The 15,370-nt window shown below is 43.7% G+C and overlaps 2 protein-coding genes across 3 annotated transcripts in view; both read left to right on the plus strand.

Moving 5' to 3' along the window:
* The first annotated feature begins 158 nt into the window (after positions 1 to 158).
* Positions 159 to 15,370, plus strand: part of hnrnpul1 (heterogeneous nuclear ribonucleoprotein U-like 1) — a 25,209-nt gene continuing 9,997 nt past the window's right edge. Inside the window, exons 1-9 of the mRNA XM_060076446.1 lie at positions 159 to 238; positions 1,871 to 2,182; positions 2,766 to 3,023; positions 3,951 to 4,293; positions 5,925 to 5,998; positions 6,475 to 6,614; positions 7,667 to 7,766; positions 7,858 to 7,970; positions 10,828 to 11,094. Coding sequence (XP_059932429.1) covers positions 1,894 to 2,182; positions 2,766 to 3,023; positions 3,951 to 4,293; positions 5,925 to 5,998; positions 6,475 to 6,614; positions 7,667 to 7,766; positions 7,858 to 7,970; positions 10,828 to 11,094 — 1,584 coding nt within the window. The 5' untranslated portion in view covers positions 159 to 238; positions 1,871 to 1,893. The remainder of the gene's footprint in view (positions 239 to 1,870; positions 2,183 to 2,765; positions 3,024 to 3,950; positions 4,294 to 5,924; positions 5,999 to 6,474; positions 6,615 to 7,666; positions 7,767 to 7,857; positions 7,971 to 10,827; positions 11,095 to 15,370) is intronic.
* Positions 11,290 to 14,965, plus strand: LOC132475325 (piggyBac transposable element-derived protein 4-like). 2 transcript variants are annotated; one of them, XM_060076448.1, is made up of 3 exons: positions 11,290 to 12,310; positions 12,853 to 14,751; positions 14,865 to 14,965. In XM_060076448.1, the coding sequence occupies exons 1-2, from the start codon at positions 12,276 to 12,278 to the stop codon at positions 14,681 to 14,683; spliced, it is 1,866 nt and encodes a 621-aa protein (XP_059932431.1). In that variant the 5' UTR covers positions 11,290 to 12,275; the 3' UTR covers positions 14,684 to 14,751; positions 14,865 to 14,965. The 2 variants fall into 2 exon arrangements, with proteins under 2 accessions (XP_059932431.1, XP_059932432.1); XM_060076449.1 differs by having other exon boundaries at positions 12,853 to 14,733; positions 14,807 to 14,965.

Consider the following 15,370-nt stretch of genomic DNA (forward strand, 5'->3'; position numbering starts at 1 on the left):
CTGTATATATATGTATATATATATATATATATATATATATACCTATATAGTAAATTATGCATAATTTAATCATTATTTACCAATAGTTAGTAAATAACTCCAGTAGAGGAACGGAACTTCCAAAAGTGTTTCTCATGTAACTTTAGTTCCTACCGGACAAGGAAGTGGCGGGTGTATAGCCGGAAATGCTCAACTGTCGTTTTCACGCCAAGCAGGACGCGCGCAACTCGTGTAGCAGGTAGGCCGTATTCTTTCATTTTTTCAATAAAACTGCGTTTCACAACGAGTCAAAGACTAAATTGTAAATGAATAAAAAGTAGAACTGCAGAGAAACTTGCGTTTGTTTTCTACAACCAAAGGTTTGTGGAATTCTGTATTTTGCTGCAGGATATTCGGGCTAGCGGATTTGGCTAAGCTAGTGCTATATACATTGAAGACAATATTTCTGTATTATGGTTCAATTCCGAAACTCTTATTTCTATAATATTGCCATATTGTAAATTCTATATATATATTACTGACCATATACTGTATATGATGTGTTAGTGTATATGCAACACGACTGTAATCCGGCTAATGCTAGCATAGCAAAGCAACCGGGAAGACAATTTTTTTTCGAACATCGGCAAACTTCGGAAATGTTCGGCACGGCGGTATTGTTTTTGTTTTCTTCAGATTAAGAACATTTAAGAAGCACCGGGTTCGAGTGAACTTTTTTCTATCACCGCTTTGCCGTTTAAATATAGTAAATCAAATATAAACAATAGTGTGGTTATGCATGTAGACATTTATACACGTATATGTGCAAATTCACATTTTCCTCAAATATGCATGTATTTAAGTGATTTACAGTGATGTTGCTAGGTACGCGTCCTGCGTCCCTGACGCATTAAAATCTGAAAGGACGCACTAAACTCACTATCCATGCGTCCCGGGGACGCATCTCATTTTCCCCATGAAAAACGATACATTGTGAACATTAAACAACTCATGTTTAATCACAGTAACTGGCCAAAGAAACCTTCTTGTGAGCAGACCGGACAAGCGCTGTTTCAACCCTCTGCGCATCTACTCGGTGCAGACGTGATCCCCTGTACAAAGTATCGCGACATGCTAATTTAGCCGCTACCAAAACAACTAGCTCGTCACCGCTGATTTCATTTCAACAATTAAAAATACGAACTTCATAGTAAATAAACCCACGTTTCCCCTGCTCGATGCTGTGCTCATTCGTGTCGATTATGTTGTAACATTTAGGGGACGTGCTGTAATGAAATAAATTAAACATAATCCGGTGGTGGTGCTGAAAACTACTTTGAACGGCAGCCGCCATATTGTTATGCCCAAACGGCGCCTGCGCATACATCGCGCTTCCAACGAGATCCCGTTTTTCTCGAGAAACAGGCAGAGAAGAGAGAACGCAAAAATGCCACCAAAGAAAAAGATGAAACCTATTGCAGGTCAGCAAACTATTGCAGCTGCATTTTCTGTCCCCACTACCTCTGCACTCCTCCCTGACTCTGATCAGCCTAGAGAGAGTACCTCAACATTGCCTGTACCTACTTCTGCCTCCATATACGTTCATTTATATACATTTAATTTAAGAAATAGAATAATAATAAAAAAGAAACACATTTTTTAAACTGGGGAGTCGGGACCCATTGAATTTCTCAGGGACCCACCCAACTCGCCACCTGTGGGTCCCGGGGACTCACTACATTGAAAACCTATCAACATCACTGGATTTAACTTGTTGACTACTACTAGTGGCTTAAATGCTGCACACATACGATTTGGTAATTGTATGGCTTCCATAGTCTCCTACATTGCAGCCTACCAAGACTGATTTATTGTGTGCTTTCTTCCTCAGATCCTGAAAATTATATCAACACGATGAGTATGGACGTGAAGAAGCTGAAGGTAAACGAGCTGAAGGAGGAGCTCCAACGGCGCGGTCTGGACACGCGTGGTCTCAAGGCAGACCTGGTTGTGCGGCTGAAGGCGGCACTGGACTCAGACACCACAGATGGTCTTGGGGACGGCGGGGGCCATCCCACCAACCAGAACGATGAGCTCTCCAACGACTTGCCCGCAGAGGAGGAAGAAGAGGAAGAAGATGAAGATCTAGATAGACAAGAAGAGCTTGATTCTGATGGATGCGGGGGCATGCAAGGCGGGAATGGTGAATTTTTTTCTTTCTTTCTCTCATTTTGACGTGTTTTAGTGAAGCTGCTACGATAGTTGGATCAGCCAGACCAGTTTTGTCCTTTAATCTGTACTCAAAGTTTTGATGAATCTAAAACAAGAAGCAACTAATCCACTAAACACCTTAGTGGATTAGTTGTTCTGCTTATCAAAAGATCATCTTTACTGGGTTCCATATCATATACTCAATGGGTTGAGAAACCTATTTGGTCATTTGCAGTATTAGAGATAAGTGAATAAGACATGCTTTTCAGACCCTTTATTGGTCGGTTGGTTGGCCTGTTTGAATAAAAGCTTAACATCTTGTATTCAGCTCACCACTTACATTTGTATTTATATTGCTACTGCTTTGTAGCAATACCACTCGATTTGTATTGTAGTTGTTTAATTTATTTGCATTAATAATCCCTTCTTTAAATATTTAATGAAGGGATTATTTATTTCCCCTTTGAGACTGTAATGGTGATTAAGGGCTATACGAATAAAATTGAATTGAAATTGAATTAAATACTTACTACAGTCCTGTATAACATACTATTTCTTCCATCTCGGGATGGCAGACCAAGACGACATGGAAGAGGAGGCTGGGGACCAGGACGAAGACAAGGACTCGGGTGGAGACTACGAGGCAGAGGAGGCCTCGGAGGAGCCCTTCGAGAGCCAGCAGGCCAGCGAGGAGGTGCAGGACCTCCTCGAGCCTGATGACGAGCCGGAGCCTGTGAAGGTCGAGGTGGTGCCTGTGAAGGTCGAGGTGGTGCCTGAGGTGAAGGAAAGCATCAAGTCTGAACCAGAGCCCGTGGTGGAGCAGACTCAGGAAGGTAAGCACAGGGGATTGTACAGCTTCGCCTTCATCGACGCGTCATGCCCGTCCCAGTTTAGGGATTGGTATTCGAAAGCCTTCCAAATCCAAATATTCTTTAAATAAAAACCGATGGATCGGGCCCTGATCCGTCCAGACGCGCCCTCATTAGTTTCAGTCACGGTGATTAAAGTAATTGGGGAAAAGTTTGCTTGTGTGTTGAATTCAATCAGTGTTGGCTGTGTGTTATCTATACAGTCTATGGTATGATCTGTTACAGCTTTTCTCCTGAGTGGTTGGCATTTATTGAGGATTTTAAAAGGATAAAACCACTGAATTAGTAGGCTGAATCTGCGCAGTTGAAAAAAAACTAACCAAATCCTCATGACTACAATATGAGATGTATGAAGGCAGAAAATAAAATGAGATTCAAATCAATTAAGGCACGTACTGAAGTAAATTAAATCAAGCACAGCAGAAAAAAAGAACAGATGGCCATGGATATTAACAGAACCCTGAATTATATACATCCTTATTAATTATATGTAATTAATATAGCTATGAATACTATTTAATTCACTTATGGAACAATACAAATCTACTGCAATTAGTTTGAATTCCCACGTGCTTTTGAATATCGGTGGCCATCTGTAGTGCAAGTAGGGAATTAAGCATCGTCGGTCAAGATAATCAAAAACTCTTGACTCCTAACTGTTGGCTAAAAGTATGCAAGACCAGTGCTCTACGGTCTTTTAAACTTTATTTTGATGTTACTCTGCAAATGAACACGTTGTTGCAACATTGCACATCACAATTCTTGTTATTGTCAACTATAATTTGATTATCATATTGGGTTTCGATGGGAGCATTGTTGACGCTGGGACGACGTTTTCTGAGTCACGAGAAGGGCTGTGTGAAACACCACCTCCCTCTTCCTCTTCGTCAGAATCACCGGTGGAGGTGAAAAGGGAGGAGGAGGAGACGGCCGTCCCCGAGGCAGCAGCCGCCGCCGTAGAGGAGGAAGAGTCCGCTCCGCCGGAGGAGGAGGAGGAGGCCGGGGCCGAGCAGAAGGCCGAGGAGGAGCCGGAGGAGAGCTCTGAGCAGGAGCGGGAGAAGGAGGGTGTAAAGAAGATGGAGGAGGAAGAAGAAGAGCAAGGCAGGGAGGATCTGAAGCCAGAGGGCGGCCAGCAGGTGAAGACGGAAGGAGAACGGTCCAGTCAGCACGGCCGCAAGAGGACCCACGACGAGGGCCGCGGCTACAGCTACTATGAACACCGCGACGAGAAGAGGTACGCTGCACCGCTAGGGATGGGTGGTGTGTTTTATGGTGTCTTCCATGAGCTTTGAACCTTGGACAGGAGACTGGTGGGAGAAACAGGAAAGTGGGTTTGAAGAAAGGAGAGAATGAGATGTAGATTTGTGTTGAATTATATATTTAGACTCCCGATCATCGTGTGTTGTGATACAAGCTTTAGTGTTTGAGGGATGTTTAAGACCATGTTAATATTATGATGCAGGCAGCAAGTATGGAGAAGTTAATTGTAGGATGCGATGCCTGCAACTTAAAGGGGTAGTTCCGAATTTTGGACCTAGGGCCTGATTCCCAAGTTAGCCTTGGTGTTTATCATTGGAGACAATTCCGCTGCTGCTGAGAAAGTAGTCCCTCCGAATGCGATGATTCAAGCGATGCAAGGTTCGATTTATTTCTAACATTATTCGATCAACACAGACATTTACATCTATAGTCTGGCCTCATTAATGTTTACCTCGGGTGTACTGTGGAGTGGGTAAGACGGTTTTATTAGCAGGCCAGTATTGCTCGTTGCCGTGCGCTAGCCTAGCACGAGCGAACTCTGAAACTAGAAGGACTGAATGAAATGTGTTAAACTGTCTCCAATGATAAAGAACACAGTGGCTAACTTAAGAATCAGTCACACCAGTCTCCTGTCTTCACCCTATGTCCAAATTTCCGAACTACACCTTTAAGGGGTAGCTTACAGCTGCCATCAGCAATCTCGGTCTTGTTCCCTTTTAAATTGTTGTGCTTGATCTTGTTTGAATTGTTTTCAATGGTAGATGGTTATTATTGATCAAACATTCTATGCTGACTGTTTTTTCTCATGACTTGCAGCCTGCAATCAGTAAAAGAAGGGAAAAAACAAAGCTGTTGAATGATAGTGCCTTGACACATTGACCTAGGGGGGGGAAAGCTGAAATTCCTTTTTGAGCAAATATTTATTGAGAGGGCAGAGATCATGGTAGCTGTGCGATGTGTGTGACTGGCATGAATGTTATTCCACGTGCGGTGGACTCGTACGGCAACCATTGTCCCTGTGGGGAAAGTCTAGACTTAGAACAATGTGCTGTCTCCAAAACATTCAGAGGGCTCAGGTTTAAGGAAGCTGCTATTTTCAGTAGTATAGGGAATTGACAATATTAGCGTACAACCAGTCACAAGGCTTCATGGGATCACACATAAGCACAATGTATTGATTACGCTGAGCGCAACTATAAATTATCCATTGATTACACTGACCGGGCTATAGCATAATCTATTGATTACACTGAACACATGTAGGCATAATGTATATATTCATTACACTGATCACACCTTAAGCACTATACATTTATTACCCTGAGCCAATCTAAGGACTATCTATTGATTACACTGAACACATGTAGGCATAATTTATCTATTTATTACTGATCACACCCTAAGCATTGTACATTTATTACACTGAGCCAATCTAAGGACTGTCTATTGATGACAGTGATCACATCTCGGCCTTATCTATTGGGTTCACCGCTCACACTGCGCTGTGGCTCCTCCCCCTCGGAGCCACAGACGTGTGCGACGCTGGGCCCGCGCGCGCCGCCCTCAGAGGGTTGTGTCACAGAGGGTTCCCTTTGTGTCGTGTAGGTCCCGCACGCCGCAGCCGCCGGCGGAGGACGAGGAGGAGTGCATCGACGACACTCTCGTCACCATGGACACATGTGAGCCACTCCATTACCCTCCAGATAAGAGACGGAGAGCCAGCGGATGTGTGCAGTGGTTATCATACGAGCGATGCGTCCTCAGGGATTGCACGTCAACCCGCCGTCTATCGCTCCAATATAAATAACCGTCCAGCACCAGAAAAGCCCTTTGATGTGGGATGACCTGATGTGCTGTAATGGTTTTCACATTACAGAAGTAGGGGATCTACTTGACCCTGTTATTCCTATGACTGCTCTGCACTTAGTCGTGTTATCTTTTATTAATGACTGCAGCGCTAAAACCGTTTTTGTAGCTGTTCCAATTTTGATTGTACGGTTAAACATTCACAGCCTTACAGATAAAAGCGTCTGCTTAAATGTAATTGTGTCTGCTTTGAAAAACAAACACACAAGTGGAACCACTCAACGATCCGGTCCAAAGTGTCGCAGTGATCAGACGAAGGGTTGGTGATTCTCAAACGTTGTGCTCCCAGACAACTGCGACCTGCACTTCAAGGTGTCGCGCGACCGCTACAGCGGATACCCGCTGACCATCGAGGGCTTCGCCTACCTGTGGGCCGGCGCCAGGGCCACGCACGGCGTCAGTGCCGGACGCGTCTGCTACGAGATGAAGGTAGGCCTGCTGAACGCTCCGGTTAATAAGTCTGTCTCGCCGACTTATTAGTAGGGCCCGACCGATTTATCGGCCTGCCGATTTAATCGGCCGATTATAGCCTTTTTGAAAATAATCGACATCGGCCAAAAAGACGCCGATTACAACCGATTATTATTATTTTTTTTATTTATTTTTTTTATAAATGTTATTGCGATTAGTATCCTGCAGATTGCGCTCCTACTCGCCTTGCTAACTAACAACTTTAGCTGGAGTAAAAAAGAGGAGATTGAATTTTACCGTACAACATGAAAGCACGCTCGCTCAGGCAGCTGCGCGCTCACCTCACCAATGTACACAAGACGCGTTGTTTGAGCATGTTGTGCCTGTTTTTCTTTAAGTCCCAGGCCATGTTAATTTGTTATACTGTAGACTCTTAACGGTGAGACCATACTGCTCAGCACGCACGTGTTAGTCACTGCTCACGAGCGCAGCACATTGGGAGTTAGTTATTTATTTTACATTTTACATTACACTCATTTTTGACTGTAAATGTATTCTAAAACACTCAAAGGTTCTGCATTCAATTCACATATTTGTCAAAAGTGTTTAAAGTAGATTTAAGGTATCAAAAACTACGTTTTATATGTTTGTTTTTGTTTTGTTTTTAATCGGCCGATTAAATCGTAATCGTAATTTTTCTCTGAAAATAATCGGCATCGGCACTCAAAAATCAATATCGGTCGGGCCCTACTTATTAGCGGACAAGTCCGCTATTGGGATGGAGCCGTGATGGCCCGGTCGCTCTGTAGTTGGTCGCTCTGTACAGGCTTTGTAAAGTTAGAACCAGTAATATTCTGGTATATACAATATAATGGTTAATGCTTCTGTATTGGTCTGGTGATATTCAATATTATTATGCATAGAGAAGCTTTGCAGCAGAACGCATTGCTTAAGACTACTCTACATTACTATTGAAAATGTTTGTTTGTAATCATTGCATTGAGCCTTTAGTTTGTAATTAGAATTAGAAAGACGACTTACTGTAAAAATAATACTTTCATTTCCTTCAGATAAATGAGGAAATTCCCGTGAAGCACCTGCCCAGCAGCGAGCCAGATCCTCACGTAGTCCGAATTGGCTGGTCACTTAACTCCTGCAGCACCCAACTTGGTAAGCCGAGAGGAAGTCTATAGACTACATCTCCCAGAATGCCGTGCGGCGTGTGAGAGAGGGGCTGAGTTTTCTTTGCTCTGTGTTCCAGGTGAGGAAGCCTTCTCCTACGGCTACGGAGGGACCGGGAAGAAATCCGCTGACTGCAAATTTGAGGACTTTGGGGAGAAGTTCGGGGAGAACGACGTCATTGGCTGTTACATCGTACGTATGAGGAGGGTGTGGGCTATTGCATCCTATCACGAAGAGGGCAGGGGCAGGCTGTTTGTGGGGAGTAGAGTTGATACTCTCCTCCCAAAAATGATTTGGCTTTGAAATGGTCAGGATGAAATACATTTTACACCTCAGGCCTCGACATTAACGGTTGCCCGCTTGCCCGGGGCAACTCAAAGTAATATTTGGGCAAGTTGAGATTGATTTCTGGTTGCCCGAACGGGCAAGTGGATTTTGGGTGGATGTTAATATAAAGGCTATTTATTCAAGTGTTTTTATAAAGTGCAGAACAACCTTTTGTTCCACATAATCACACAAAATATAAGTATGTGCAATTGATCAGCGCGCTGTCTTCTCTTCTTTCGGAAAGCGAGTTAACAGACACGCATCGCTTCAGCGCGAATATAGCCCCGCCCCCTCTGTCACTCACTCGCAGTTCGGTCTCTGGCAGTGATTCGAAGGTGTTAGCTGAAGGTTAGCCAACACAGCTAGCATCTCAAGTGCAGCGCCTCCACAAACGGTTTAGGTAAAAGGAAAATGGAGTAGTGATGGAGGAGTGCGGTTTCGAAGTACTTTGGATTTAGGCAAATTACCAAGGAAAGTCATATGCAAGAACACGGTTTTGGGTTTCATAACTGTGCACATGCACAGCAATAGCGATCTTTTTCAAGAAATTGGACCCTCAAAAACTATTACATGAAAGCTGAGCCTCCACTTATTCCAACAGTCCAAACCATATCATGACTAAAACTCGCAAATAACAACTTAACAAGAAACGTCCCCATTTCTTTTAACAACCAAAAATGAAGTTTTACCTTTGTGATTTTTGTCCACAAAGTTGATTCTGATCTAATAAAACCACCATAAACAGATACACCAGTGTCTGGGCCAAATTTTGCAACTAAACATGGTGTTTTCAATCAATGAATAAGAGAAGGTTTCTTAGGAAATGGGTAAATTGCCTTCAATCGGAAAACATATTCTTCAGCGCAATCTAGTGGCCATATGTGTATTTGCGAGTGTTTGGCTTGGTGCATTCGATTATATTTGCCCTTAACTTTAAATAGAGGTGTCAAGTGTCAAAATTGTAAGATATCTACCTTTATTTGTGTCTCATAGTAAGACAGCGCTCCCAACTGATAACGACCAACTAGGGCTGGGCGATAAACCGATTTTATCGATTAATTCGAGTGTGTAGTTCACGTCGACTTGTTCAAATGAAAATCGGTTTTCTCTTCAACATCCGCAAACGCTTCCCTCTCAGCTCCCGTAGTTTGGAATGGGCTCAGCCCTCCCCCCGCACAGAGCGCGCATTTACCAAAGTGATACACAAACATGGCAGCGAGTTTGACAAGTTGTATACCACAATTTATTCATATATGTATAATCTATTTTGAGGTAAACATAATTCATTTGAAATATATCTGTGTGGTTTAATAATTCGTCGATCTGTTGGTAATTTGTCGATCTTTTGGTAATGCCTCGGGGCTCCAGTAGGGGGATCGCACTCCTCTTCCTCATTCAATACAGACGAGTGAAGGAAAGAGCTGCGTGCGTGTGTGTTTTTCCTCATTCTTCTCCCGTTACTATTCCCTTTCTTAAGGTAATTATTACCGTTTGCAAAACACTGTATATTTATCACCAGTGTTGAAAGTTTGAATGTTATGTTGGCACTTTATCAGAAGTCCTCTTATCATTAGAAATATTTTATGTTTACAGAAATATTTTATTTTATATTTTACATTTTATGTTATGTTACAGGTTACACTGTTTACAATGGCAGGGCCTGCCATAATGCTTTTTTATGTAAATCGATTTAAATCGTAAATCAGATTTTTTATGAAAAAAATCGGGGATTATTATTTTAGGCCATATCGCCCAGCCCTACGACCAACTGATAATTATTTCAGGTGGAAATGTTATCTTCCACTTAAGCTGTGTTCCATGGCTTTATTCACTTAAACCAAGTATCATCCCCATTGAATATTTCACTTTCACAACAATCTTTCTTTTGGCACAAAGATGACATTATCGCCCTTGCAGTTGTGGAGATATACTCCATTTACTTTGGGTATGTTCTTTCCTGAAAAAAACTTTTCCCCTGATATCGAAAATGGTATAGAATATCGATATTTTTCCAGGTATAGTGTTGAAGTGGGAAAATCCAGTATCGTGAGTGACTGACAACACTACTAGAAACGCGATTGTGATTACTCAGTTAAAGCTACAAGAACCGTGAAAGTTAAAAAATATATCTTTGCTACTACCTCTGACATTTAGTTATGTACATTTGCATACAATCATGCAGGTCTACATATAACTGGGCGATAGCTTCAATAGGTTGCAACGATGGACTGAAATCACTTCATGGCACGATGTGACCGCTCGATAAATAAGTAAACAAAGAAGTTTGTTATTTTTTAAACACAACATGTGTGGAAGCTAACATTCAGCTTCAGTCTGAGCTAGGATGAGTTTTCTGAGCCCCCAAAAACCAGGCCGGGTGCCTGGCAAAAAGAGGCCCGTTCACGATTCTGATTATAATTTGGGCAAGTGAACATCACATTCGGGCAAGTTGAACCTGACCTGCACTTGCCCGATGGGCAAGTGCTTTTGAAACCTTAGTGTCAACCCCTGCACTTCCTCTAAAGCTATTAATAATTTGGTCACATGTTTTGTAGTTTCAGTCAATATCATTGTGTACTTTTCTTACATGGAGCAGAAGCCATCCCTTATTATTATTTATTTTTTTACAATTAATTAATTTAGTTACCAAAACGTGCCGCCATTCCTCTACCTGAAATGTCGCAAACATAACGAACACCGCCGCCGCCGCCGCCTCCCTCAGGACTTTGACAGTAACGAGGAGGTGGAGATGTCCTACTCCAAGAACGGCACCATGTTGGGCGTGGCGTTCCGCGCCACCAAGGAGCAGCTGGAGGGGCGCGCCCTCTTCCCCCACGTCTTGGTCAAGAACTGCGCCGTGGAGTTCAACTTCGGCCAGAAGACGGAGCCCTACTTCCCTGCTCCGGAGGGCTACACCTTCATCCACACCGTGGAGATGGAGCACAAGACCCGGGGCGCCGTCGGGCCCGCCAGCAAGGGGGAGTGTGAGGTAAGAGGACTGCGTCATACACAGCCAGCCGAGGGCGTTGTCACCCACCTGAAGTATTCAGTGGTGAGCAAAATGTAGGATGTAGGATCAATTTGCAACCCTGAACCGACCATTTTTTTTATTTCAAAAATGAAATCAGAACCCGATAATCTGGAGGCTATTATCAGGCTGTCCGCGCATCCTTAAAAAGTCTTAACCTCTTAAAACCCAATCGCCCACCGGTGGGCGATTGGGTTTGTTGACGATATGTTTCCACTACGGAGCGACATAACCCGCTTCAACTTTCATCATTACAGACATTCTATACGTCGTTAGAAAGGGTAGAATCTCCACAATTTATTCATCCGGTTGTTTTTTCTATAAATCATGAGCACAAAACCATAAATCATTGATATTTACCAGCATGGTAAACCGGAAATGCCAAAAAACAGAGCGACTCCCTACCTTTGAAGCAATCTGAGAACCGTAATATGTGTCCATTCCTCAATTATTTATATTCCAATTGTCCGTGAGAATCCACTGATCAAAAGCATCAAAATGGTTTTTCATAAAATGATTCCAGCTTGTGAATATCGTCATGTAAAGTCCATTTGTTTACCATCTCCAAACTTTGTTCGTCAACTAACATCCAGACGTTCGCAGCCGTATCGATATTTTCTCTACCTCCAGTATGGAGTTGTTGGGTATGCTTGTTTTCATCACTTTGCTGGCTACAAAATAAAAGTGTCCCCGTCTTTTTCTGTTCAGTTTTCACCCCGGTACAGCCCGTGAAGTAGATGGAGCGCTCCCAGTTCGAAGGGCCAATGGGCTTTGTTTACTTTGTTTCGCGGCTTTAGTATAGGGACAGCGTATTGGCTATTGATATATCAATCACTTGGGCTTCTAGCCAATGAGTTTACCTTTCCAACGCTGCCAGGCGTGTCCAGGTGTGATACGTATGAGCCGAGATATAAAGCTGCGTCAACACGGCAGACAACTCACTTTGCGCAGGAGAGAGCCTCCAGAGGACCAGGACGCACAACTCAATTGCCCCTTTAAATTTTGTTGCACAGCTTTCGCCATTTACATTGGCGAAAACAACGAAGAAAACCAATTATTATGGCCATGAAGAAGCCCTCGCGTTGATTTTGGATTCATCCGAGGACAGCGAAGACAGCCAATATGACTCTGAGAGAGAGGAGATGTTCGAACAACAATTAGACGACGTCTTAGATCGGTGAGTGACGCCATCTTTGTGTATTTTTGTGTGTGGGTTTTTATGCTTACAGTGAACAATACAGTATAGTTATATAGTATACATTATATATATAAATGAAAAAATGATATGATATAAATATAAATATATATATATATATATATATATATATAGCCGTGAGTGAAATCTGAAAGAAAGTTAGTGTGTGGGGGGTGTAGCTTACAAAAGACAACACAGACCCTTTGTTCACAAGTTTAGCGTTTCATGAATGATGCTAAATGGGTAGCCATTTAGCACCACTTATGCTAAATGGTTAACCATTTAGCATAATTTAGGAAATGCTAAACTTGTGAACAAAGGGTCTTTGTTGTGCTGCTAATTGCAGCAAGGCTAGCAATACAATCATTCTGTTTATGTACAGTTATTTCCTGTTGATTTGTGTAGTATGTAATATCATATATCAGTGTTTATTTGTTTTCTATGTAAATAACACCCCATTGAATTGCATTTATATATTTCTTCATTATATTTGGTGACATTTGTGCATTGCATTGTGTTTGTAGGTCAATGTCTGAGGACAGTGATGAAGATTGGGAGCCGCAAAGCCAGACAGGCAGACGCCCGACCCCCACTCCTACTGAAAGTGGTCGTCGGAAGCGTCAGAGATCGCACTCTGCAGCCACCAGTGCTACCTTCCCCGCTGCATCGTCCACCGCCACACCAACGACTGGCCGTTCCCGTGCTGCACGACGTGTCCGGGGGAGGGGCAGGAGAGGAGGATCCCGAGGACCCTCTCCAGGACCCTCTCGAGCACCCAGCGCCGCCACAGGGGAACAACAGTGGCGTGATGTGGGGGATCACGACGTCGAGCCTGCCCTCCTTGACTTCGTGCCGGTGAGACAGCCTGGACCACAGCAGCGGACCAGAGTGGCAACCAGTCCACTCGAGTTTTTCAGACTGTTCTTTACCGACGCTGTGCTCGACACTTTGACGGCGAACACCAACGCCTACGGAGCCAAGAGGCACGACGGAAAGCAAGTGGTCTGGCACAACATCTGCAGAGCGGACATTTACTCCTACCTCGCCATGGTGATCTACATGGGGATGGTCAAATGCTCCTCGCTGCTGGACTACTGGAGAGGGTCCCGTCGCTACAGCCTTATATTCCCCCCCTCTGTGATATCCCGAAACAAGTTCCTGAGGATTTCCCGGGCTCTCCACATGAGCGACATCACAGCAGACGAGGAGAACGTGGCTAAGAGGGGGACGCCGGCTTACGACCGCCTGTGCAAGATCAAGCCCCTTTACAGCCACATCGTCGAAGCCTGCAAAGCCCACTTCCAGCCGGGGCGACACATCTCTATCGACGAAAGGATGGTTGCATCCAAGGCCAGAATAAGGCCTCCCAAGGCCTCCCTAAAACAATACATCAAGAGCAAGCCCACTAAGTGGGGATATAAGCTGTTTGCTTTGGCAGATTCTGGCACTGGATACACCTGGAATTTCTTTGTGTATGAGGGCAAGTCACCTGGTTATGGAAATGGGCTGAGCTATGACTCCGTCATGTCACTCTTGGACTTTGATCTCCTTGGTACAGGTTATCAACTTTACGTTGATAACTTCTACACAAGCTCCCACCTTTTTCTGGACCTGTTCAAGAAGAAGATGGGGGCTTGTGGTACCATTCGTGCGAACCGGGTTGGTTTCCCCAAGACCACAATCAATGACTTCACAAGGGGCACTCCTCGGGGCGCCATCAAGTGGATCAGGGACAGTGAACTGCTTTTTGTGAAATGGATGGACACTAGAGAAGTGGTCATGTGTTCCACCATTCACAAGGCGTTCACCGGCGACACGGCCCAAAGGAGAGTGAAGACGGCTGGTGAGTGGGAGGTCGTCTATGTCCCCATTCCAGCAGCAGCCAAGGACTACAATCAGCATATGGGGGGGGTGGACCTGTCGGACGCACTGATTGGGTATGACAGCGCTTCACATAAGACGATGAAATGGTACAGGACATTTTTTTACCATTTTTTGGACATTGCTATTGTGAACGCTCACATATTGTACCAGCAGTGTCAGAGGGGATCGATGACTCAGAAGGAGTTTCGTCACGCCCTCATCGAGGAGCTTGCGGACCTAGGAACACCATCCACATCCAGGCCATCCACCTCACAGGTCGCTGCACCCCCAAACCCAGCAGCATCCCACAAGCCGCATTACTTGGATAAACAGGATGAGGCTAAGCGGGACTCTGCGGGCAGGGCCGGCAGACGGCTCTGCAAGCTGTGTCACAGAAAGACACCAGTCGGGTGTTCGACGTGTGGCGTTCCCTTGTGTTTTGTTGCCACAAGGGACTGTTATAATGAGTGGCACACGCAACAAGGGATGTAGAACGGCCCAAAGTGTCCTGACAGCGCACTGTACTGTTTTTGTACGGTACTGTCATTTCTGTATATGTTGTAAATTGTATATATTTTGTTCTTGTAATAATGATGTGTTCATTCTTGTGTATAGCTGTGATACACATTCTTATACATTTTTTGTATAGTTTTTGTATATTGTTCATATTTAGTTCATATTTTTTGTATATAGTTCACTCATTTTTCATATTTTGTTATTGGCACAAGTAGTAATAGTATATTGCAGAATAATAAAATCCTTGTTTGAAATTCAGTCCAGTATATTCTGTCATTTTTCTATGATGGTTACTATCCGGTAGTGTCTCATCACATGACAATATCTCAATATGGCCATATCAAATGAATGTGTGAAAAAATTATGTTTTGAATCATGGAGAAAGGTTTTATAGTCACCAAAATGCTTCAGTAATGTTTCCAGTGTCACAGAAGTGAGTAAATGCATTTGGCACAATTTGGCCATTTGGAGACATTTTGGAGAGGTTTGTGCCGCCAGTGACAACACACCATAAAAACTCCATTAACTCCCAAAGGTTTAGGCCTAGAACTCCAAAGTTTCTTCCAGGTGTAGTTGGCATGATGTAGAAGGTATTTGGCATATTGCGATATGCCTTACATAAAGCACATCCTAGTTATTGTAGTTCAATTATGACCTATTATT

Source organism: Gadus macrocephalus, chromosome 16 (assembly GCF_031168955.1).
Source record: "Gadus macrocephalus chromosome 16, ASM3116895v1".
Taxonomy (NCBI): Eukaryota; Metazoa; Chordata; class Actinopteri; order Gadiformes; family Gadidae; genus Gadus; species Gadus macrocephalus.